Source organism: Anthonomus grandis, chromosome 4 (genome assembly GCF_022605725.1).
Source record: "Anthonomus grandis grandis chromosome 4, icAntGran1.3, whole genome shotgun sequence".
NCBI lineage: Eukaryota > Metazoa > Arthropoda > Insecta > Coleoptera > Curculionidae > Anthonomus > Anthonomus grandis.
The window spans coordinates 17,717,067-17,743,201 of NC_065549.1; the positions used below are offsets into that span (position 1 = coordinate 17,717,067).

The 26,135-nt window shown below is 30.9% G+C and overlaps 2 protein-coding genes across 5 annotated transcripts in view; one reads left to right on the plus strand and one right to left on the minus strand.

Annotated features, from left to right (window-relative positions):
* LOC126735469 (transcription factor IIIB 90 kDa subunit) overlaps positions 1 to 26,135 on the plus strand; it is a 105,412-nt gene that overhangs the window by 3,436 nt on the left and 75,841 nt on the right. The window contains exons 2-3 of the mRNA XM_050439461.1: positions 1,403 to 1,630; positions 2,882 to 2,986. Coding sequence (XP_050295418.1) covers positions 1,403 to 1,630; positions 2,882 to 2,986 — 333 coding nt within the window. The remainder of the gene's footprint in view (positions 1 to 1,402; positions 1,631 to 2,881; positions 2,987 to 26,135) is intronic.
* The window catches only part of LOC126735470 (BTB/POZ domain-containing protein 6-B-like), a 48,072-nt gene continuing 29,474 nt past the window's right edge, over positions 7,538 to 26,135 (minus strand). Inside the window, exons 1-9 of one of the 4 annotated variants that reach the window (XM_050439466.1) lie at positions 22,480 to 22,663; positions 16,808 to 16,923; positions 16,582 to 16,748; positions 16,353 to 16,520; positions 14,726 to 14,942; positions 11,953 to 12,098; positions 11,668 to 11,887; positions 11,348 to 11,608; positions 7,538 to 8,547 (exon numbers count right to left, since the gene is read on the minus strand). In XM_050439466.1, coding sequence (XP_050295423.1) covers positions 8,341 to 8,547; positions 11,348 to 11,608; positions 11,668 to 11,887; positions 11,953 to 12,098; positions 14,726 to 14,942; positions 16,353 to 16,520; positions 16,582 to 16,748; positions 16,808 to 16,923; positions 22,480 to 22,570 — 1,593 coding nt within the window. In that variant the 5' untranslated portion in view covers positions 22,571 to 22,663 and the 3' untranslated portion in view covers positions 7,538 to 8,340. Of the gene's footprint in view, positions 8,548 to 11,347; positions 11,609 to 11,667; positions 11,888 to 11,952; positions 12,099 to 14,725; positions 14,943 to 16,352; positions 16,521 to 16,581; positions 16,749 to 16,807; positions 16,927 to 22,479; positions 22,664 to 26,135 lie in introns of those variants that run through there. The other 3 variants (XM_050439465.1, XM_050439464.1, XM_050439463.1) reach the window with 3 other exon arrangements.

Below are 26,135 nucleotides of genomic sequence, written 5' to 3' on the forward strand. Positions count from 1 at the left end.
AGGTACTCTTGTTTATTCCATATAACTCTACCAGTTTTTAAGTTATTTGAATTTTAAACATTCAGGGTAAAAAATCTTAAGCCACCCCTATTACATTGGCTTAATAGGAATTTATTCATTTAAATTATTACTATGCTGGGTAACAACAGTAAAGACAACAAATAACAGTCAGTAACAATATTAAAAGAAAACTTCAAAGTAAATGCTGAAAATGCCTGCCTTCCACTTCAATACACTTTGTATGGCGTCTCCTTAAAGATCTTTGAATATTAAATAACATTTGTTGATTATTTTTGATAATATTAGCAGCTTCTTGAATTTTCTACTGTAATTCTTCGATGGAATTAATTGTATCTTTGTAAACCAAATTAAAATTCCAACTTTAAATACCCTGTATCTCATAAACCTGCAATATTTGTATAAGAATAAGCTCAATCGCTATATTTTGGTGTGTAGTATCTCCAGTTCAGAGATTGTCCATGTATAATCACTCTGTATTTAAGACTGTTATAACTTCTGACTGAAACCTAATTTTCAACTTTCATATGGTACATATGCATATTTTTTTTACAAAACATGAACTTCTCTACTAGTGGATGATTTGTTAATAATACACTATTTGTTAATAATTAAATAAATTAATAAATCAATTAAGTAGTGTTCAATCAAGATTTATGCTTTATACTAGGCTTTCACCTTAGCGACAGCCTAAGATCTATAGTATTATTATACATTATAGTATTTATTATTATTATTGTATGAAAAACCCAAATCACAATATACACATCTAATTAAGGTAGGTATTTAATTTATATTACCATAGAAAAAATATTAAAAAAACTCAAACCAAAGGTTTTACAGTATCTAAAGAACAAACAAAGTAAAATATAACTTTTATATCATAGATTTTCTGTTTTAATATTAGAGCTTAGTATTATTGACATAGAATTATGTATTTGCAAAATAAAATATTAAAAAAAAAACCTCAATTAAGAAAGTTCATAAAATGTTGAGATTAAAATTCAAATTCAAATGTTTAATTTGCATTTATATAATATAAATCAAAAGGAAACAGAAGAGATGAAACATTAGAGAAAAATGACTTAATGTGTTTTGCTTGTAACAGTTGTAACCTGATGATATTTAACCAATTTCCTATAGAAACAGACAAAAGGCTCACCTGATTGAACTCTGTTCTCTATTCACTCATAAATTTAAATAAACAAAAAAAAACAGACAATTGATTTAAATCATGATTAAAATTTAGGAAAAATCTTAATTTGTTTTAAGTCATGGCAACTCTTTATCAGATTGGTTAATTTTATTTATACAGTTGGTCACCCTATGATTATTCTTGTCATTTTACAAACTTTACTATTCAAATTTTAATTTTCTTTTTCAGCATTCCATGTCAGAAGCCATGGTGTAGAGTCTAGAGAGGTTACACTAAACAAAGCACGAAATGGCATTACGCAACTTGGAGTACAGTTGAAACTGAATCAACATTGCATTGACACAGCTTGTAATTTTTTCAAAATGGCTCTCTCTAGGAATCTGACGAGAGGAAGAAGAAATACTCATATTCATGCTGCGTGCATTTATTTGAGTTGCAGAACTGAAGGAACTGCACGTATCCTTTTCTTTTTAAATATAAATAAGAGTAGAATATAAGTTTTCATATAAAAGTTTTTTTTTACTTCAGGATGGAAACTTGTCTACCCAAGTATTACACTTAATTTATAAATAAATCAAGTTTTGAAAATAAATGTAATATTGGAAAAATAAGTTAGAAAATCAAGGTGATCAGTATTTTCATTAATCCAGCTGCTTTCCTTAAAGAAAATTACTGAACACTGTTTAATATTTACAATATTCTCCTGTCAACCTTCTCATCTCATCAGTCAAACAAATAAAGTAAAAACATTTATGGATAGTTTAAGAAGTTCTCAAAATCTTTGTAAATGTCCCAAGATGATCAACAATTAAGAAACAATGCTTCGGCCAGTGTCGAGTTCTTTTCGGGTCTTTGTTCCGCTATCCTAAGCCTTGGCATTACTTATCCACTCACGAAGCTGATCTACAGGCAAATCATAGATAACGACAACGCCAAAAGGTCCTTTAAAACAATCAAAGAGGAAGGCATAAGGGTTTTATATCGTGGAGTCCTGCCACCTTTGGTTCTAAAATGCATATCTCTGTCGTCAATGTTTGGACTATATAGAGCCTGCACCATTCCACTTCAAAAATACAACCTGAATGAGTATGTGGAAAAAACTGCGGCTTCTATTTTAGCTGGTGCTTTTGAATCAATTTTTATGCCATTAGAAAGGATTCAGATACTGTTGGTATCTTCTAAATACAACCATAAGTTTAAGAACATGTTTCACATTGCTAAGGTAATAGCCAAAGACTATAACTGGCGAGAGTTTTATAGAGGCTACAACGTAATTTTGTTTAGAAATATCACGTCAAATTCATGTTTTTTCATAAGTAAGGATGAGATTTTAAAACGTAGTGAACTAAGCGAACTTGGCTTTAATCGCCATGTACAACATTTCTTGTATGGATCATTGCTTGGAAGCTCCATGACTCTTCTCTTTTATCCAATTAAGGTCATAAAAGTAAATCTTCACAAGCAATTGGGCGGCGAATTCCTAAGTGTTTGGACAGTTTCAAAGGAAATATATGTAAAAAATGGTAAAGGGATAAGAAATTTCTATAGAGGAGTATTGTCTAATGGTAGTAGGGCGCTCTTTTCTTGGAGTCTCACAAATTCATCATATGAATATGTTAAGCGGCGTTTAAGTTAAATTTGTATGTTTCTTAAATAAAATATATTATGAATATCTGGTTATAGTTATTCCTTAATAAAAATATTTAGATTTACTTATCGATATTAGTGATGTGCTTCAAATATGCTGTTATGAACTGGGACGAACCTATTTAAGAATGTCACAGGCGTTATGTATAAATGTTCCCTCTGTTGGTAAGTTTTTATTTTTGTTTCTACTGTAGACGGTTTTGACATGAAAAAAGTTCACTAAACATTAGTTGCCTAAACATAATACAATTAAATAATTGGATGGTTTATGGGTATTACATTTTTTTAAATAAACGAATATAATAGACTTTATGAAATTATTTATTTAAATTCAGTTTCCGATTTTATATCATATTCAACCTTTTGAATTAATTAATTTTTATTGTTTAATAATATTGCACTCTCACTGTAGTTGTTAAGTAAAAATTTCTTTTGATTTGGTTCAGGTCTTAAATCATATCAACAAAGAATAAAATTTGATTAATCTTGATTAAGTGTATGTAAAAAATTTATAAGATATAGTATTTGTTTATGAAATTGATAAACCTGTAAATATTAATCTATAATGGTTAAACAAAAATAATGGTTACAGATCTCTAAGTAAACCTTAAGCAAAAAACAATGTTTTTATGCATTAAAAATCGTTACATAGATTTAGGAAAATAGGGAGGGCTACATATAACAGGGTTGTACCAGAATACTAAATTATTATTTATATTAATTGATATCAAAATACTAAATTATTATATAAGGATTTTATTGCTTTTGTTTCATAGATATAAACACATATCCGCTTGAACCTAATAATTTATAAGTCTAACAGGTATTCTCTCAACTTAGTTTGTTTTGGTTTAGTGTGAAAACCAAATCCCAAATTTATATAAGTATCACCTCTTAATAATACTATATGTGGATAATTTTTGCGAGTCATAGCTTTGCAGTTTATTAATGTGTAAAGAAAGGAGTTTTATATTTAAGTCTGAAAACTGAGTTGCTGTCCGTGGATCTTGAAGAGATCGTGTTGTAAGTTATGGAAACACAGATCATGGCATTCAATATTTTGGGAGTAACATTGTGAAGTTGAGTGGAACTATACTTTATCTGGTTTAATTATAAATTTAATTAATAATTTTTTTTCCTTATTTTTTTAAATTTCTTTTATATTTAAATAAAAAAATCGTTCTCCTTTAGAACACCTACGATACAGATTAAACCTTATAATTTCTTATGTATTAAAATTTTAAAAAAAAATGGTATTTTGATACCAATTTGAAGATGAGTTGTTTGGCACAATATTTGCTTAGATAAAATATCAATGCGTTTTCTAATATTGTGACGGTGAACCAAACGCTTACGCAATACTTAAATATATTAAAACTGAGTAAAACTTGATTTTGTTAAATTTGAAGAAAAAAACTGTTAAAATAAAGAACGCGCTGTTAAAGTTTGGACACTATAATTGGGAATACCTTGAATGTTAAATATATTTAGTACTAACGCTTCAAATATTTTGTTGACCCATACAGTGTGCATCCCAACATATCAATACTCAGGTTCCTATTAATGGCATTGTACACTGGGCTTACCCAATCCTGGGTGTTGTACTTTACTTGCTGCTATTGCGGCCTCTGGGATTTAGGCAGGCATCTTTTTTTTATAGCTCTGCTTCCTGAGAAACTGTCGGAATAGAAGGGTAGATGGACTAGGTTGGGGATGGGTGGGCAGAGGGTTTGGGTGAGGTAGGGTTGCTCGGTCAGAATACCTAACCTCACAAAGATACTTATTTTGCTTTTACCGATGCGATTTGTGATTAATATCCAGGTTGTTTACTGCTTCCAGAGATCTATCCATTGGCGTGTGTTGCCTATTATTTATTAAGTGAAAAAGATGTAAATTACATAATCCTTGACACGGGCCACTAATACATGTTTTGGGATAGTAAATAAGGTAATGGCTATTAAGCCATTAAAAAGTGTAACCCTTCCTATGTAACTCCTTCATTTGTTACTCTGGTGTCTTCCGGACTAGCTGTTATTGGTCTTGCCGGTCTTCTCAATTGCAACTGCGTCCTACGGTCATTTGGCTTCTATTCTTCTCTTCTTTGTAGCATGTGGGTGCTGAGGTTGGATAAAAGGATTTCTACCTTGTTTCGGGATAGGAAAGAGTAATTAGGCTTCAGGAACTGAGCAGTCTCAGTCCTTTGGTTACAACTTACATAAGTTGAATTGTTGTCGTATTAATTGAATTCGGCGGCTACTATCACATTACGCCTCTCCACGGCCGGTTTTCCTTGTTCTCAGAAGAAACTCTTTTATTAGGGTGTTGTCCACACTTCTGGCATTTTCCTTGAACTTTGAGTGCTTTCTAACTTTCTAATTTTTAACGTAGTATTCCAAAAAATGTTTTAGGCATAAAGCAGCTTCGGACGCAATACCTGTTTATAGAGTAATAATTTAGTACTCAAAGAGAGCTTACTGCTTCTGCAAAAGAAATAGTAAAGCCCATGAATGGTTCCATTGCAGGAATTTATTTGTTTTTGGATGTGCGTTTTAAAGTTGTTCTTTTTGTCAAAATATACTCCTAGGTACTTTACCTCATTCTTCCAGGGGACAAGCGTGCCTGAAACCGTCATATTCGGGATGTTGCGGTCATGCTTTTTTGTTATTAGTATGGCCTCTGTTTTATTACTATTTATTTTGATTTTGTTTTTTGCCCACTCTATAATGTTCTCTAGATGACTCTACATACGCTGATATCTGATTTAATTTTTTGCAGCTAGCAAAAACACAAGTGTTTTCTGCGAATAACGTGACTTGGTAGTATGTCTGCTTCGTATTATGTTGAATAACATTGGTGCGAGCGGGGAGCCTTGAGGGACTCCCGCTCTCATCCTGTTAAAGGTGGTGATAGTCCCATTTATTTTTACAGTAAATTCCCTGTCTTTTAGGAAACTTTTAGACACCCCAGAATTCTGCAACTTGTAGATTAGACCGTCATGTTACACTCTATCGAAGGCCTTCTCGGCGTGATCATTGTGGTAGAACCCTTCTCATGGAAAGAATCCAGCAGGCTCTGTTGTATCCGTGCAAGCTGCAACTCAGTTGATAATCCTCTTGTAAATCCGCACTGCTCTTCCGGGATTATTTGCAGTTATCTAGCTCCTCCCATAATCTGCTTTATACCGCCTTTTCAAACATTTTTTTTCCAGTGATGGCAGACTAATGGGTCTATAACTTCGGTTTTTTTATGTTTTTACCCTTTTAGGTGTTACTACCACTAGTGCTTTTTTCCATTCTACTGAAAAATAGCACAGGCCGATGCATTTGTTATAAATGATTTTAATGTCCAATAGTGTGTTGTCAGGTAGTGTTTTCAGCATTTTGTTGTTTATTTCATCATGGCCCGAAGGCCCATCATCGTATAGGAAAGCTCCACTGGTCTTTAATTAGGTCCCTTATTTCTTGTAGGCTTATACTTTTATAGTTTGGCAATGCGATTAGGTTTTCCATTTGTATGTTTGATAGCTCTATTTCTTCACATAGGTTGGGATTATCTGGTATATCTATCGTTAAGGTCAAATTGTTTTCTTAATGATCTGTTAAAACTTTCCGCCTTATCCCAGAAGACCGTCTTGGTTTTCTATGGGCGGGAATTCTCTTTTTTTTCCCTCTCAGTATTTTGAAGTACTTCTAGAATTTTGATTTGTCTTGATCCCCATCGTTAAGGTCTTCTAAAAAGATGCTCCATCTTTCATTTCTGTCGAAGTCGAAGACTTCGTTTTTAATTCTTTTCGTAAGATTATTCGCAATCCTTTTTGCCTCTAGGTTTTTTTGCAGTGCCCGTTTCTTGTTCTTATTAATCTTTTAATTCTCATTGGGAAGACTATAGAGTGGGTGTTTGGGATTTTAGTGGTTGCTAAGTCAAACGACTCTTTAATTGCATTTACTAATTTTTTTATTGAGGAATCTATTTCCTGAATAGAGCTGGGGGTTGGGTAGTTTTCTGCGAGTATATGCTTAAACATTTCTCAGTTAGTGATAAGTTTTTTGGAGTGGGGGTCCTGCATAACGGTTTGAGCTATTGTGAGTAGGATATGATAAGAGGAATATGGCTTTTTTGAGGAATATGGCAGGTTTTTTTGTGACAGCTATATCTAAAATATGAGGAATGGCATGCTGATAGTGTTTTGGGTCTTTTACTGCTACTACCTGAATGGTATTTTCATTTAAGTATCTTTTCAGTGTACGCCGGTCTGCTGTCTCTACTATGCATCCCCGGCTTCCCAATCCCCCGCCGCAACGGTGGGAGTGTCTTCGCTAAAAAGTGTCTAATTTTTCTATAAATATAAATTTTTCTTAGTGGCTTATATACTGGGATGATGAAAACCTCTTTGTTTCCTAAGAATACTTTAATTGCTGTGTTTTCTATTGCCAGGTCTGTATTACGTTGCGGTACTTCTTGGTGGGTAATGTTTCTTTTGCTTTTTGTTGCTGTGCTCCCACCCACTACATATTGCCTGTCATTTCTATAAAGTTTGTATTTTTGAATTTTCAGTTTAGCGCTATTTCGATGTTGTTATTGTTTAAGAACTCGCAAATTACGCTAAAGGTATGGTAGGATCTATGATAGTTATGATATAGTTTTAGTAAACTATATTAAGCTTAAACGTCATGAAATGAAAGAACTTGTCTCAGATACATAAAATAAACCTACAAATTTAATATTGGACAATATTTTTATTTATATATATTATTTCTTTTAAGTTCTAAACTGAACACAAAAGCATCATTAATAAAAACATACCTGCAATAGAACTTAACTAGAGGGGTCTATAAATAACGCAATATACAATGTGGGTGAATCTTAAACTACTAAATTTTGGTTATTTAAACTTATTATGATTGATTAACACTTCTATGAAGCAGTCTTTAGCAAGAGCACTAGGCAGATGATCTATACACTTCAAGTATCATAAATACAAGGGGAGTCACAGCACTTGACATTTTATTAGTTAAAATTTTTTTCAGGTATCACTAGGTGTATAAAGTCATATTATCCCTCATCAAGAACTTATGGGGGTTTTGCAAGTCTGGAAAATAAACCTTTAAATTGCAACAGGTGCACATTAGAAAATTATCTATATCCCGTTTTTGATAATCTAATAATGCCATAAATCTAATATTTATGGTATTTTACAGCTCTAGCGGGAAAATGTCGACTATTTCGAACATTTTATAAATCATTTTAGGACCAACTAAAGATTAGAGAGCAAAAAGTCTTTTTAGTTACAGGTCGAAAGAAAATATATTCTCTATGTTAAAAATGCAATAAATTATAAACTCACTTCTTGCTCTCCTACATTAGGTCTAAATAAACGGTTCTAAGAAACTACTCTTCGAGATCCTTAATATGCACCCTTTCGGGTAATAGTAGTAATATTTAGGCCGTTTCTCTGCATCTCGGTCCTTTTTGGGAAAGGGGCTCACCGCGACCAGCTCCCTTTCGACTTTCAGCCGGTATCAGTGTTCCTCGTGCGGCGGACCATAAAAAATCAGTTCGGGAATTTGGCCCCCTTGTACTCCGGTGCCGTTGGTGCTTTCCGATGAGCACTGGAATTGGAAGGTCACTTGGCCAACGGTCACTTCGCTCATTCCTTCTTGTCCAAAGTAACTTAGTTCTCCGCCATCTAGGATTGCTGATGCTGTATAGAAAGCTTCTGGCTCAACCTGAAAGAATTTAAAATATATAAAGTGAGAATGTATTTATTTATGTTTTTACTAACAGTAAAGTTTCACCAGTTTTACATAAAATATGGATAATAATTCTGTATAAAAATAAAAATGTAGATTTCAAAAGATGGCAAAGATAGTATTTATTTAAAAACGTAATCAAGATTTACGTATAAAATCTAATTAAATATTTAAAAATCTTTATTAGAATTAAATTTTATGATATAATTTACTTATTACAAAATATTTGTATAATATTTATGCTCATTATACAATAAAATATTTATATTTGAATAATACAAAGTGGCGGTGCTGTTAATAGTATAGTCAAGCCAGGTCTATCCGATTCACTGGCCTATCTGATGATTCTAGTAAGAATGTCAACCTTAGTTAGTACCTTCTTCAGACCTTAGTTATGGGCCTAAGACCTGGGAATCCCAGCTGTCCCCTATCATATATGATTTATTCTTTCACGTTTTAAGTTTGGTTTTTTTATTTAGAATCTAGAACTTACGCCCGAGTTTCAAGTCATACTGTTAAACGCTTAAAAAAACGTGTTTTATGACAGTAAAAAATAAATTCAGAAAATACTGTCTCATAAGCTCAATTATAGAAAAAAATATTTCTTCGTCATAGTTTTGCCTTTTTAAGATATATTAATTAAAAATCTTCTTTTTCTAAGATAATCGAACTTATTCTAAGTAATTCCTATTTTAAATATTATTTTTATTCATGATAAGCATTATTAAAGAAAGATACAGGACACATGTGTAATATATGTAATGTGTTTGTATTTTGAGACCCTGAACTGTGAACTGTCAAATTTACCTACCCTCCGGTAGTTCTTGGCATAAAAAAAACCTCTCTTTAAAAGCTCATTCAGCTATTATCAAGCTAAATATTTGCTCTTTTTGTTTCTTGTCATATTACATATAAAACTTGTTTAGTTATTTTTTTAAGATCTGTACTGTAATTAAATTACTGTAATTAAAAACAGGTTGATCCGAAAATTTAGATAAAACATCTAAAAAAAAAACAAATAATATTTACGCAAAATATTGTAAAACAAACGTTGAAATGTATTAGCTATTACCAGAATATGGTTTGCTTCATTTAACTCTGCGTCTTCGGTTGCCATTGATAATTTGTTCTTGTGGTAATAAGTCTTCATCATATTCAAACCAGTTATCTATTTACAGGCGTCGCAATTGTTTCAGAGAAATTAAATGTTCAGTATATTTTTCGAGACGAGTCATAAATTTATGCCAGCGCTACTTGCAAAGCTTTAGATGACCCAAGCATTGTGTAGCATACACACAACCTTTCAAGTTAAAAGATTTTAGTAACTCCACAATGTTCTCTTCATTGCTAGATAAAAAAGAGCTAAAAGTATGATAGCATTTCGATTGTTGCAACAGGAATGTATAAGCGGAAGAAATAATGTTGTTCATCACTACTAATAAGCTCTTCTATAGTTCCTTGGCTTGATGTGTTATAGAGGGCTCTTTCAGCAAAATGGAGACTTTATAGATGATATCTGACTGGAAGAAATAGCATAGCTTCCTAAACATTTTTATTACATTTCATTTACATCGATTAATATTAGGTGGGGATTAAAAATTGGCATTGGAGCTGTTTTGATAAATATCATGTTCGCTTTGAGGACTCTCTAAGGGCTCTAAATCTGGGGAAAAAACGATTAATTATTGATGTACGTTTTGTATTCAAATTAATGAATGGAAGGAATATCTGATGATTATCCTCAGCTATTGGCCCAAATTAGTAAGTTTTCAAAACAACTTTACTAAATCCTACTTTCTTACCCTATGTAGAGGGTCACATGATTTTTTTTTAATTTCATGTTTTGTATTTATGATTTGTAAAACTTGTGTATACATACTACTAATTTAATAAATACTCGTTAAACGTTGGATTTCATGAAGCTTTTGTAATAAAATGATATAACTCTATTATATGATTGTGTCATGATGGCACTAAACCAAGTTTACTATTTCACCATGAAATAATAATGGATCCATTGATATGAATTATATAGTTAATTTGTGTTTTCTTTTTTGTTAAATTTTGCTCTTTTTTCTTTTTCTTTATATGTAGGTACATATAATTTTTTATGGCAATATCTGTAGTTTGTAGTGACATAATTTTCTCCTATTAATTTTAATGAATATTATGGAGTAACATCTAAGGTTATAGGTATATATGTCTAAAAATATTCTCTCATCTTCATTTCAAAATCTTTACGTCACTCACCTCTATTTTATATCCACAATCATTCTAGAAATTATGGATACATTCTTTGATATGCAGAACTCTTAGATTGTAAAACTGACTTATTTGGTATTTAGAAGTTTTTTATGTCACTTCAAATCTTAGGATTATTATACTTTAGAATTATTTCTAATTTATTCTAATTTTAATATTATTTAATACACATGAGAATTGGCTGGGTTTATCACATCGCTTCTTAGTTTGTAAATTAATAAAAAGTTCAAATTGGGTTCGGATATGACTATAACATTGGATCATTATAATAAATGTAAAAGTAATGAGATATTTTTTGCATTCGTTAATATTTTATAGTATAATTAAATATAAAAATTATAGTATCATAAATTAACTCTTTTGACTATGCCATTTGATTATAATAAGTCCAAAATAAGCACTAATAACTTTTTTCTCTTTTTAAACATGTATAGTAACTGATATTTTTATGTATGTATAACAAATTTTATTTTGACCAACTTAAATATAATATTTTAGTACTAAAATGTCCTACCTGAATGGGATTCTCAAAATAAACGTGAAAAGTGTTGCTAGACCCATCAGAGAAAAATTTCGTATTACTCTCTGCTAGGACCATTCCAAGTCGCTTCAGCTCTATTTTGACAGCGTAGTCTGCGGCACCGTTTGAAGAGCCATAAAGGCCGAAACCGACGATAAATATCCGCCGGTCCACTGAAAATTGTATGCTATCACAGCGACCTCTGTATCGCCACTGGTTCGAACGGTAGGCACAGGACTGGAATCTGTGACAAACCTTAAAAGACAGAATTTTCAATATATTTACCTGCTAAATAATTAATGTACTTTAATTACCTGACTTTTGAGTCCAGCTCTGGCTTTTATAGGGTACTGCAAAGCAGGTTTATTGTTTGCAGTAAAATGTAAAAAAATATCTATAGTCTCTTGTTGGGTCAAAATCCCCCTCTGTGCCGCTCCATTGGCAAATTCTTCCAGAGTCATCGTAGGTATCCTAATAAGGTAAAGCGCATTCCCAAGAACCGTTCTTTTATTTTGCGGCGTTGCTTCGATATCTCTGAAAAAAGGTTCAATAAGGTTTTATCGTTTTAGGTGGTATCATATTAAAAAATAAGTTCATACCTTCGCCCACATTCAGCGGCCGCCCAATTAAGTGCCGCCTCGAGAAGATTCATTTCTTTGCAGTTCAGGGTTTCGCGCTTTAATATTGATTCTAAGGTGGACATGTCTATGTCGACGAAGCCTTCAGACTTCAGTGCCAATTCAGCCTATAAGACATATAATTATTTATTTTTGCAATTTAGTATAGTGGAAACTTTATACTTAAAGTTGAAAACTGTAGCAATTAGAATTCTAAATTGAAATGGCTAAGCTTATCCTTTAACCACTATAATAAACTAAACAAAGCTAATTTAAACTGTAAAGTATAATGGGTATGTTTTTTAATTTGTTCATTTGAGTGTAGAAGACTATTAATATAATAATAAATACTGAAATTGCTATACTTATTTTCCATATAGTTCGAACAATGATTCTAAAATTTAATACTAATTTAATTTCTTATTTTAATAGGTCATCTTTTTTTCAAAGTGTTACTTCCACTCAAAATAATTGGTTCTTTGAAACAATGGAAATTTCGGCAGTCTCAAGGAACAAAATTAACATGATTAAATTTTGACTTATTTTGTTGTTTAAAAAAAAACAGGAGAAAAAAAACAACAATATAATTTAACACGCTAATACTACATTTTTTGTGCTTTTAAAAACACAGCTTCTTTGCCAGCCCAAACTGACTTTAATTGTTCTATTTGTTCTTGAGATAGTTAGATAAACTTGTTTACTCCGTTTATTATTTCTTATTCCTTTTTTTTTAATTTAATAAAATTCACTTAAAAATTGAGTTTTTCAAGAGAGTGTAAATAAGGACTAAGATTATTTATATATATCATAATTCATTCATTCCAATTATCTATTACAGTAGATTAGATTCTTTTCGGTATCCAATTTGTAAATAAGTTCAGATATTAGCAGCATGCTTAGGGTGGCAATCAGTTAACAACTTTGTGAAGTAAGTAATTTTTAGTTTTTATTAGTTAGTAATTTTCAAGATCTTTAAGCTATGATTCTTAGGTCTTCTGTTATGTGTACTATCTACTTTTATTTATGTATTCATTATATTAAGAAATAAAAAATATATATTAGCTAAAATACAAATAGTATTTTGGCAGGTTTTCTTTTTCCTTCAAATGATTTAGATTCCTTCAGATTCTTATGAGTACTTATATATTTTTTATTATTTATTGAGCATTGTTCCATCTTGTTTTAATTTCTACTATTAAAATTAAATGATTTGATAGTAGTTATAAAGATAAATTGTTAATAATAATTAGGACATTCTCATAGAAGCAGTTATTGCTCTTCTCCCATTAGATTTTTTTTAATGACAAATACATCCATGGTGAAATTGTAGAAAACTGATGTGTTTCCATTTCCAACCTTTTGAATAGTATTTGTTCAAACGGTTAAATAAATATTAATTAATTAATTAAAATTATTACAGAAGGATGCGATCAGGCTATGATAACTTCTGTAAATATAAATATATAGTGATGAAGACTTTTTTTTACGTTTCATACCTTTAAACTAGAATAATAATACTCTATATTAGTTTTGTAAAGACCTTGTGCATATTATAGTACCTTGAAAAGGCTGAATAATTAATTTGATATATTTATGGTTTTTGGTGGTTTTTTAATTTAAATGTGTGTGGATAGTAAAAATTAATATACAAAAAACTAAATTTGATTCAAGAGTTTAATAGTCATTAAAACTGCAATGAAGCATTTCCCTTTTCTTCCTCGTTAAACGTTAAACCTCTCTTAATTTTTATTTAGGAAAAGGAACATGCCAAATCAAAATAGCTAAGCATTGTGAATAATATTCATTTTATTTAATATCAAAACAAGTACAGGAAATTTTCGAACACATTTAATCAAAAGAACGGTACATTACCTTAAATTATAAATCACAGTAAAAAATTAAAGCAATCCATGATAACTAGCATAATATCAAAAGGAAGATAGATACTAAAAATAACAAAGTCTTATTAGTTTCAATGGCATTTACAAAAATATCAGAGTATGTAACTCTTATTATTAAATTAAGCAAATTAGGTATAGATGTCTTTTCTATATGTCATAAAAATCTGCTTTCATAGTGATTATGATAACTAAATCAAATAAAGTCTGACTATCAGTATGTAGTGGTCCCAATCAAGGTACACAAGTTTTTTCTATGAAAAAAAATTATTGTTTGTATTTGTTTTAATTTTGTGGTAATTAAAATTAAAAGTGAATAAAAAGCGGTTTTATACCTTAAGTGTGATTAAACTTATGGGTTGGTGTTATCTTTTAATATTTTTTATGGTTCTACCCATGATCAGTTCATTTACTAATTAAATAATAGGTCAAAGAAAAAAAACTTAAAACTTGAATGCCACATTTTTCATATTTTTTGTTTTGTTCACAGTGTTTTATGCCCTTGACAAACTGTCGGCAATTTTCACTCATTAAAAAAAATCGAATATTTATTTTAATTCTCCTCTTAATCCTAGTATTTCTTTGCTCACAAAAAATTATTGTTTGTATTTGTTATTAGATGTAGTAGATGCTAAGTACTTAAAAACAATTTCCACAAATATCCTTACAAAAACAGATGAAACATTAAACCCAAAATTTTCATGACTAACAGCCCCCCGTAGTCACGTAAAATTCGATTGTAAACAAGCACTGAAACTAAAATGTCTCTTCTTCCCATCGACCTGCCCCGGTTTCGCGCCCGTTTCGTCACATTCCGCGTCCCTCCTCAGGTCCAAACAACTGAGACTGTGTCTTACCTGTGCGTCCAACACTTCCCAGCACCTCTGCATTAAATCGGGCTCCTCGAAGAGTCGCGATTGGCTGAGTAGGAGACACGCATTTTTCGCCGTCAGGCTAGTTTCTAGATAGTTGACGCAGGCGCGCGCTAGGTATGGAACTATGTATTTTTTTGCCACATAGAGCGTTGCCAGGACCGTATCTGCTTCAAGCCGGATCTCGTCACAGTACAGATATCTGAAACAGTTAGAAATGCTCTTAGAATATAAAAAAGAATTTCATTCATAGGAAAAACATTTTTATTAATATTGATACACTACTACAAGTTATAGTAGCCGTCAACGGTAATCTATTTTTACGCATATGCTCTCGTAATATACTAAGCAAATTTAAATGCCAACATTCTTCATCAAAAACTATCGAAGGTATCTGTGAAACCAATTTTGTATATGTAAATATTATTATCCACTTATAAAAATCCTTAGCGGACAGACACAACCTTATTCAGATTTTCCAACGCTTATTTGCCGATGCTCACTCAGCTGTCTCTAAAGGTCCAAATTAAAATCTGTGATGTCGATTTTTTATGTATCTTACATAATTTAATTTAACGTTGGATTGGATTCCATAATAAATATAGATACAATATAGAACAGCATAAAATTTTTTAAACGTCCGGTATATGAGCCGCTCAGAGGAAAAGTGGTATATGTCAGTATTTTTTAATTTTTGAGTTATACCATTAATTATGTTTCTACGGGTCTAATATATTCAGTCGAAAACTGGTATAGGTCAAAATTTTAACTTAGCTAAGATAAGAGCTTCCTAACGTTATTCCTCTCAACATAATGGATTCGTTCGCTGGAATAGTGGTATAAGTCAAGGCACCACGCTGTTCCGATGTCGCGCCAGGTCCTATTAAACTCGCTTTTTCTTGTTTAGTCAGGTTTTTTTAGTGTTATGGTACGTAGTGTGTAGATCAGTTACTGTAGCTACGAAAAAAGATATGATAGAACTTCTTCAGTGGATTCCCCCGATTCAGCATCAGTTCTTCCTGGACTTACTGACAAAAGAAGATGCTGTTGACAGTGGTCCATTATCCGATTCTGATGAAGATTAATTTGTTTAATAACTTGTTCTTACTCTCCTTACTGTAAGTTTAGTATGTAAGATAAGTAGTAGTAATGTTTTGCTCGTCAAGCTCTATACTTTTTGAACACTTTTATTAGTAACAGATATCATAGTAAACATACTACAGCTATTATTTTTCTTTGGTTCATCAGTTTTGTGAAATTTGGTTAACTTTTACGAGGAAAAGTGATAACTCTCCAAGTTATACCACTTTTCCGCTATGTTTTTGAAAAAAACTTACTGGAAGAATGACATTGGGCGGCAAAAATGTAATTATTGGGCGCAATCAGTAAAAATGTTTACCATGAAAATGAAATGTTAGTACAGGGTTATTATAAATATGTACAAAAAAGTAAAGAATATGTTACTGTGATTTTTTAATTCATCCAGATGCAAAATATCAATTTTCTAAATTTCTACTTTAAGGGAGTTAGACCACTTTTCCGCTGAACGGCTCATATAGCGTTCAGATCAAACAAAATAGATTATCGTTGATGGCAACTAAATCACACTTACTTTAATAATATTAAAAAGGCAGATGGTTCTACATCTGGCACTTCAATTTGATCCTTACATTCCGCGAGACCACCATAAAACATAGCGTAGAACACTGAGCTGCCCGTGGCAAGAACATATTTGTGTGCAGGTATCACTTGTGTTGCTCCCGGGTGACCCACCAAGAACCTGAAAAAACAATAAAATCACTTAAAATTTCCCTTGATTAACCACTATCACAATTTATTACCTGATATCTGACATAAGATCATTATTAAACATAGCGGCATTGCGTTCCCTTACAGTAGGTTTAAGTGCTTGCCAATTAAGGTCCAAAGTGTTTCCTGGGGGTACGGCTGGTGAGGCCAATGGGGGGCTAGGTGGGGGAGACCCTGGGTTGCTACTTGGTTGCATCACCTTAAAAAAAATTATATATCAAGATCAGTAAATTGTTTTTTTTTATGGATTGGGTTTACCTGTAGCAGTCCACCTGTGTCTTTCTGTGTGAGTTGAGAGTGATGATGTGAGTGTCCGGGCTGTTGGCCTGACAAAGGCGTTGGGGAGAGGCTGAGTGAGCCATTTGTGACAGTTTCTGCTGAAAAATAATGGTTGAGGTTAGGCTTAGAGTATATGTAACAAAAAAGCAATAATAATTCTTAGATGGAATTCAAAAGGGGTGATATGAAGTGTTTTATATAAAATATTTCAGAATTTTAAATAAAAACTGGTAACAATTAATAAATGTGCCTTTGGTTTTCTCTGGAGGGTACATGTATATGAAGTTGTCTTAGATTATGTATTATTGAGTTATTATTATATTTTATTTAAATTACCTATATGTTCAAAGTATTATTATAATTATCATAAATATTTGTCACCTTATTGCCAAATTTTTAAAATAAATATATAACACTTAAAATATATCGTGATTAAAAACATACAAAATTAAATTTATTAAACCCATTAAAAGTTTTTTAAATAATTTATATATTAAAAATACCTCATTTTAAATCGTAATTAAATCTAAATTTAAATTATTACTGTTAATTGTAATAATGAATAAAGGAAAATAGATAACAAAACAAACATAAAAATAATGGGGTTCCAGAACCTGGATTTAATGCCTTTAATACTTATATTACCAGGTAGACACTGTTTTCAGTTATAATGTCTTATTGCAGAAAAATTTTTAGAAAAAAAAGAGATTTTTTTAGACATAATAATGATTAATTGTGTAGAGTCAAATATTAGGGTACTTCAAAACATTATATAATTAAGAACTTTCATGGTAGTTATCAATTTTAAGATAAATATTTTAAAATTTCTTTAAAAAAATTTTTTGATGTACTAAAATTTAATTCGTAAATAAAGATTTGAAAAGCTTTTATCATTAAATAATTTAATATTGGTATATGGTACATAAATTTTATTAATACTACTTATTTGGTTTATCTGTCACAATAAGTAATAAGTATTATGAATGAACTAAATGTGGTAAAACTTTGGTTCATTCATTAAACTTGGTTTGTTACATAAATTAATTCAGGTTATTTTATTACCTGGATCTGTAGATTGTTTGCCAGTAGATTTAACGGAGGATCTAATTATCACATAAAGAACAGTCATCACTCATTAGATAAAGAAATTGGATCACAAACAATGTCTCTTAAGTATTACGTTGGTGTACTTCAAGGTGCCTTGATTGAAACTAGAAAAGCTCGCGCCTCTTTGTATTCAAACAATTTCAAGATATCTAATTTTAACTTCAAATTATTTTTGGTAATTTTATCTCATGCTTCCCCAGCTTTTTACAGTCTGCTCTATATATCACACCAGACATAATGTCATCAGGGCTTTATGTGTTATAATTATATGCATCGGGTTTTAAACACAAGGTATTATTTTAGCAGTATAATTTAGGATTCTACCCTAGTATTATTTGGAATAAAACAGTGGCAATAAAATATATAACTGGTTAAATAGAAGTCTATATTTTGTAGGAGAATGTGTATATATAGATTTCAAAATGGGGAAGTCTTTATCTCCAAGAAAAAATGTATGTAGGTCATTTAGTTAAATGTATTATGCATTTCAGCTGTGTAAACATCCATCATCAGGTACTAAAATGAAATACAGGTAATTTAACACAATTTTAAAAGGAGTTTATTCATTACAACAATACAGGTTTAGAACTTTCCAGAACATCACAAAAAACATATACGTTCAACAAATAAAACTTAAAAACTACCCGTTATCAAAAATCAAAACAACAATAAATAAAAGAATTAAAATTAAAAACATTGTACAATAAGGACATCTACGATTCATAATAAATCGATTATGTATGTAGTATGTATGTAATTGTGTATGTATGTAGATGTCCTATTATTATGATCATTATTCTTTTTGTCTACAAAAAAATGGGAATTTTATTTACTTAATTATTTCAAAATGACAATAAAAATGCAGCCAACTCTGCTTGTGGTCTCTGCTGGGATTGTTTATATAGACAGTGATTTAAACTTTTTCGAGTACCTAATATCTTTAATCATATTCAGAAAACTTATGGCAAATTGAAACTTCTTTACATGAATCAACATTTGTTTGATGCAGGAACCAAACTTGATTTATGTGAGTCATTAATTCTTAGTTAAAATTTACGCCAATATACTTCTTTGGCCTTGTCTGTTGCAATGTGATCGAGTTTGCAAAAGCCAGAAAATGCTTGCTTCCAATTCTTTTATGGTGTCCTCCAATATTATCATATATCATTTTGCAATCTGGATCGCTAACAATTCAAGAAAAATTCAACTTGCACTAGACTGTTTTCTTTACAAAATTGTTAGCCAAATAGTTCCTCATATTTATATAATAAACTCCAAAAAACTATCTGCCTTTCATGAAATTTCTACCTGCAGCAATAATCTCTAGTGTTCCTAAGCATAACCTGCAATTGTTTAAAATTCTGCTTTAGTTATGCAGCTGTTAATAGATTTAATAGTCTGCCTACATATGTAAAAAACTCACCCAATGCATACAGGGTGTTCCAAATTTGACCTTTAACATGGGGATCTCAGAATCAATAAGAGATATGAAGATATGCCGTTTAAAAAAATAAAAATTTGCATTGCCACTTTTTTCGTCCTATATGATGGTGTTTTTAGATTTTTAATATGATATTTCGTCTTTTGCCAACCATCATCAAGTCATATTTTTTTTTCTTAAAAACCTGAATTTAAAAAAAAAATTAATTTGCTGCAGTAGGCTGTGCATAAACTGACAAGACAATATTTAAACTTTCAATAAATGTTACACGCTCTAAATACACGAGAGATGGAAATGCTAGCAATACAATACCGTAGTAGTGCACACATATTATTTCAGGATTACACCCTTATTTTTTCGTGCGAATATTTCAAAAGAGGAAATATCATTTTAAATAGATTTTTTTAAATTAATCTATTTACTCAAAAAAAAACTTGATGACGTGAAACAACATGAAAAATCACCCCCCTCCTCTTCCAGTTCCTAGAATAAAATGAGATTTTATGCTAAAGACCTGGAATATTATGGAATTATTAATATAATAATTATTAATAATTCTGAAATTTAAAATTGAAAACAAAAATTTATACCCAAAAATTGAAAAAAAAATTGTTTGGAATACTTGGATGACATGAAAAATGACCCCAAAATCCTCGAATAAAAAGAGATTTCATTCCAAATGCCTGGAATATTAAAACAATGAAACAAATTTCGGGAATTAAAAAAAATTATCCTAAAACTTTAAATTAAAAGAAAAATTATTTGAAATGTTTGGAAAACATGAAAAATAACATCAAAGTACTGGAGTAAAAAAACATTCTATTCCAAATGCCTGGAATAATATAAGAATGAAAATGTTAAAATTTATTTCAAAAATTCTAAAAATTCAGACTTTAAAAACTGAAAAAAAAATTATTTTAAATTATTAAAATTAAAAGATACATTTTTTGAATTAATAATAGTTTCTCGAAATTTTCGGGTATTATTTTGGCTCTAAATCTTTTTATTATCACATTCTCAAGAAAATTGGGGTAAATTTTTGTGCTGGTCAGTTGCAAAAAAACAGCAGTTTTTCAGCATCAAGTTCAGCACTTACAAAGTATTTTTTATGAAACACAATAAGTACAAAATCACTAATCCATACCTCATGAAGTAAGTTTTCTTTACTTTCCTTATCCATTCTATCTCCATATTTACTTTTAGAGTTATTAAAAAACCCAAACATACCAAGATTTTTATCCTGTTTTTAACCGTTGGTGTTGCTCCAACATCAACAAATACATTTCTGATGTTTTGATGTTTCTGATGTTTGGCATTTCTATCATATTTATTATAAATTTTAAAATTCTTTAAATTATTAAATAAAAATAACTGACTGACATTCGGGTTTTTACAAAAAATAAAAACTTCTTGTAATACATCATAAGAAATTTCTGAGATTCATACAGAGTTGATGATGGTTGGCAAAAGACCAAATATTGTATTAAAAATCTAAAAACACCATCATATAGCACGACAAAAGTGGCAATGCAAAGGTACAAATTATTTTAAAATCAGATAAGAAACAAACTCAGAAAAAAATTAAATCAATTTTTAAAAATTTAGGATTTTTTTATATATGTATATTAGGAACCATTTGAAAATTTTCAATTTCTTAAATGGCATATTGTTAAACTCGAAAATTCTCACTGTTGCCTCAATTTAAACATCTTTGTATTTCTTATAGATTCTGAGATCTCCATATTGAGAATCGAATTTGAAACATCTATCATATCATCATCAAAATCCTAGTTTATTCCTAGAATTGTTATATTGTATATATTTTAAATAATATAATCAAGATCACTTATTCTTTTCAATTGGGAGATTTTATATGAGCAGCATCACATTGGATAGCTCCACCACACATTCACATATTGTTTGTTCCTCTGTGTTATTTTAAATAAAGGCATTTATTATTATTATCAATAAATTAATGTGCATCTATAATTCTTTAAATAATTTTTACTTGAGAAGATTTATTAAATGATTTATTGTAATAGTGGCTATTTTTTAATTTCTTAAACATATAGAAGTTATATAGCTCAATTATAGATATTTCATTAAATATATTTTAATTGTCATTAGATTTACCCATTATTAAAACAGTTCACTTTTCAGTAGTAAGCCATTTAGATTCTGTAGCATTCAAATGAGAAATTTATTTATTTATTAAAGGACATAGGTATAATAATAATTGTAAAATGCTTAATTAAGATGAATTCCATAAAAAACATGACTATTTCATTTAACATAGTTTTATTTGAAAAATGACTCAAATAGACTAGATAAATGTTAAGAAAAATCTATATTGTTGTGTCAAATTCATAATTATTTACTTATTTTGTTGGGTATTAGGTCACTATTTCATTAAATACCTATCAATTGAGAAAATACCATCTTATACACTCAATTATTGAAAAGATGAAGAAAATAGACTTATTTACATATTTAGAAGAAATATGAACTTAAATCTTTAATGATGCCTTTCGTTATATTTAATTTAAACTTATTTTGTAATACCCAACGTAATAAGTAATTAGATAAATGTAGAATTACATAATGCAGATTTCTAGGATCGGGTGAAAGATTTATGATTTCAGAGGGAAACATTTATTAAAACTAAAATTAATAATCAGGTGAAAACTCATTTACTGACAGCTTCCCTTTTAAAATATTAGAATTAGATATCTAGGTATTTTTAAAATGTTGGGTTATAAAAGCCTTAAGTCCTTTTTTAAAACTCAGATATAAAGTAGAGTTCTCTTTGCTATATTGATTATTAAACCAAATGATATTTAAATCAGCTAGATTTCTTATGAGAAAGATATATTTGCAATAAAATTGTCAAGGCCCAAAAGTGTGTTCAACCAATACTTCTTTTTATAAGCTTCTTCCTCATCCGAGCGCAATATAAATGTTTATAAGCGCCTCGCGCCCATCTGTTTAGCGGGCGTAGTCGCTGCTGTTCCCGTGTTACTCCGACATTTAAAACGAACGGCACCGTGCAAAATAAAATCAATGATGTTTTGGGGTCTTTTCGACGTTCATTTTTCCTGCTTACCGTTCATCCACGCGTTTGTTTGTGACACGGCCATATTTTCCAACCTCTTGGCGACTGGTTTCGTTGTAATTTTCGAATACAAACTGGACATCGCCCTTAATTTCCGTTATATTCTTTTACGGCGACGAGCGAGTTCACCGCGACACTTCACAGTCCGCCATGTTTTCTTTATTGCGCTCGTTTGTTTTTCCGTCTTTGTTGTTTCCGTTCTGGTCTTGTTTGGTGTGACATTTGCGCGTGGTCGATCGGCGTTGCCGTTGTGACGTAAATTCGGCAGGTCTTAGGGATAAACATTTTTGTAAAAATAAATTGAATCTGCGGTGTAAAATTAACATGTTTGAGAAAATAATAAAATACGGATAAAATAGAGAAAAAAAATTATACAAGCGTTTAGTATGGAAAGGGAACAACAATACAAAATATATAGAAATTCGTTAAACAAAGTCATTAATAAATGTAAAAATGATTTTCATAAAGCAAAAAATTCCAAAAGAATCCCAATAAAGTATTAATAAGATATACAGGGTGACAAATTAAAAACTTGAAATGGACAAACAGTAGCGGACAAAAGTATGGAAATTTTTTGTTTTTCTTTACTATTAAAGTACCTACCACCCAATAAAGGTACAATTATTTTATGGTAAATTGAATACTTTTTGTTGGTGCATACTTTTTTTGCAGATAAATAATTGTGTGCATTCCTTTTTTTTATTGACAAAACAATGGACATTTTTTTAGTTTCAATTTTTCTGTGTGTATATTTAGTTTGTTGTTTGTTGGCTAGTAGCAGGCAAAAGTTTCTAGATTATGGGAAAAACAAATTTTTAGAGAAATTAAAAAAAGTTTTAGAGCTAAAAAATAGTGGACTAAACGAAAAATTATTGCAAGAAATTTGAGAATTAGTGAGGGTGCAAAAAATTTTAAGGAAAAATCGGTTAGTAGGCAATGTGAGAACGCTTCCGAAAATAGGTCGCCCCATAAAACCGATCCTAATATTGACAGAACAATAAGAAGTTTGTCTGTTGCGAGTCCAAGAAAATGTGCACGTGAGATTAACGAAGAAATAAGAGAAATGTTCAGCGTTAATGTGAGTAATAGGACTGTACGGAGGCGCCTCTGTGCAGCTGGCCTTATGGGTAGAGTATCTGTAAAGAAACCACTCATTTCCAAAAAAAATCGTAAGGCCTGGATGAAATTTGCCCAATAGCATATTTCTTGGAGACCATAAAAACAGAACACCGTGCTTATTAGCGACGAAAGCAACCTCTTAGAAAACTATATGTAAGAAGACCAGTAGGCAAAAGATTCGATGTTAAATATCAAACTCCAACAGTGAAACATGGTGATGCTTTTCCCGATCTGGTACTGGTCCTATAGTGAAAATAGACGAAAAAATGAATCGTTTTGTCTACCCTTCAAAATGTAATGATATCCTATGCGGAGAAAGAAATGCCCTTACGCTGGATATATCAACGGGACAATGACCAAAAACACTCCTCTACGTTAGTAAAAAATGTTTTTGCTGAAAAGAGTGTAGATGTTTTGGAATGGCCAGCGCAGTCTCCAGATCTCAACCCTATTGAGAACCTTTGGGACCATTTAGAAAGGGAAATTCGAAAAAAAATATAGCAAACAAGCATGAACGTTGGGAAACCTTACAGGAAGAATGGAAGAAGATTTCTGTGGAAATTTGCCAGATCCTCATCGATTTTCTACCTAGAAGATATTAAGCAGTATTGACTGCCAAGGGATATGCCACAAAATATTGAAAAAAAAATATATGTTTTGCTCTTTTTTTATAAATTTTCATACATTTATCCAATTAATTTTCTATTTTAATTTTTGTTTTTTTGAGAACTGGTATTTTTTTGAGTTATTGAATAAAATATGATCCGTTTATAGTTTTATTAAAAAAATATATTGCTAATAAAGTTGTGTACAACAAAAATATAAAAAATTTCGGAACCTTTCTATACTTTTGTCCGCCACTGTATATTCGGAACGAAAAACTAAATAAAAAAATCGTTTCTATAAAACGAATGGGGCAAAAACAAGGATATTATCCCACCCTTATCTGCAACATCTTGGACAGGAAGAGATACACCCCTAAAATCTTAAATGGAAAGGGGGTCGAGTGATACATCATCTTGAAGCTCTTGAAAAATGCTTTCTGATGATACGATAAAAAACCACATTTCAAAAAATTCTCTGTTTATCAAGGAAAATAAATAGAAACACTATTTTGAAATTTATTATTTAATTATTTAATTAAATATTGAAAACGATTTTCGTTATTTTGCAGACATAATAAAGCTTACTTTCACATTTTTGCCGTACATTTACAACTGTATCTCTGGATATAGCACGGAATTCCTGAACTATTCTATGCTGGAGTTGCTCTAGTGACTCAGGTTGCATTTTAAAAACCGCAGATTTTGGATGAACAATTGATAAAAAGAAGGCAAAATGTAATAGGTCCTGGTATCCAGGTGGCCATTCAATAGGACCTCTTCTTCCAATCCACTGGTTAGGATAATGGTCATCCGACGGGAACTACATAATGAGGAGGTGCTCCATCCTGTTGGAATGGTAGTCCGCGTTCTTCTAAAGATAAATGTCCTAATTTCCGCACTATTAGTGGTTCGATAGACCTCTGTAGTATTCCAGCATACATGTCGCCATTTTTCCTGATATAAATATTGGGTCGATAATACCATTTCCCCATATACCAGCCCAAACATACAGTAGTGGCCAAAAGTAGATAGACAAAGTATTATTTTCATATAATTGTTTAAAGATTTACCCAATTTAAATTTTGTTATTTGTAAGGCGGTCTATAAAAAGATACCAATAAATTTCAGTTAAATATTTTGCTTGCTATCAGATAAAGCAATAATATAAATATAGCTGGTCAAAAGTAGATAGACAAAAACAATTTTGGAATTATTTTTTTGTCTAGATATTTATAAAATAAATATATAATATTTATAAAATAGTATAGTATTGCTTTTCTTTAACTCAAGGTGCAACATGCCACGCGGAATTAGATTCTCTCTTGATTTAAGACAACGCATTATTAATGCATATCGCGCGGGTGATCGTCAAATTGATATTGCTCGTATATTTGATGTTAAAAGAAAAGCTGTTTGGGCAATTATTAATCAAAAGATATGAAAGACCAAAAAAAAGGACATTAGAGCTGTACGCAAATTAAAACGAATTAGCCAGAATAACCCTTTCATGACTTCTCGTCAAATTCAGATAGGTTGATAGAAGAGAATCTATTTGCACGTAGGCCAGCAAAAAAACCATTGCTTTCAAAAATACACTGTACACATAGCATATACACTGGACAAAGCATGAATGGAAATGTGTTTGCTGGAGCGACGAATCGAAGTTTAATTTGTTTAATTCCGATGGAATTCAATATGTTAAACGTCCTTCTGGTTTGCGTTTGAATCCCAAGTACACAAAACCCACAGTTAAGCATGGAGGTGGATCAGTGATGGTTTGGGGTTGCTTCTCAGGTTATGGACTGGACCCGTTACATCGCATAGAGGGCATAATGGACAGGTTTATGTACAGGGATATTCTCAGAGATGTTATGTTGCCCTATGTCGAAGACAATTTACCATTGAGATTCCAATTCCAGCAAG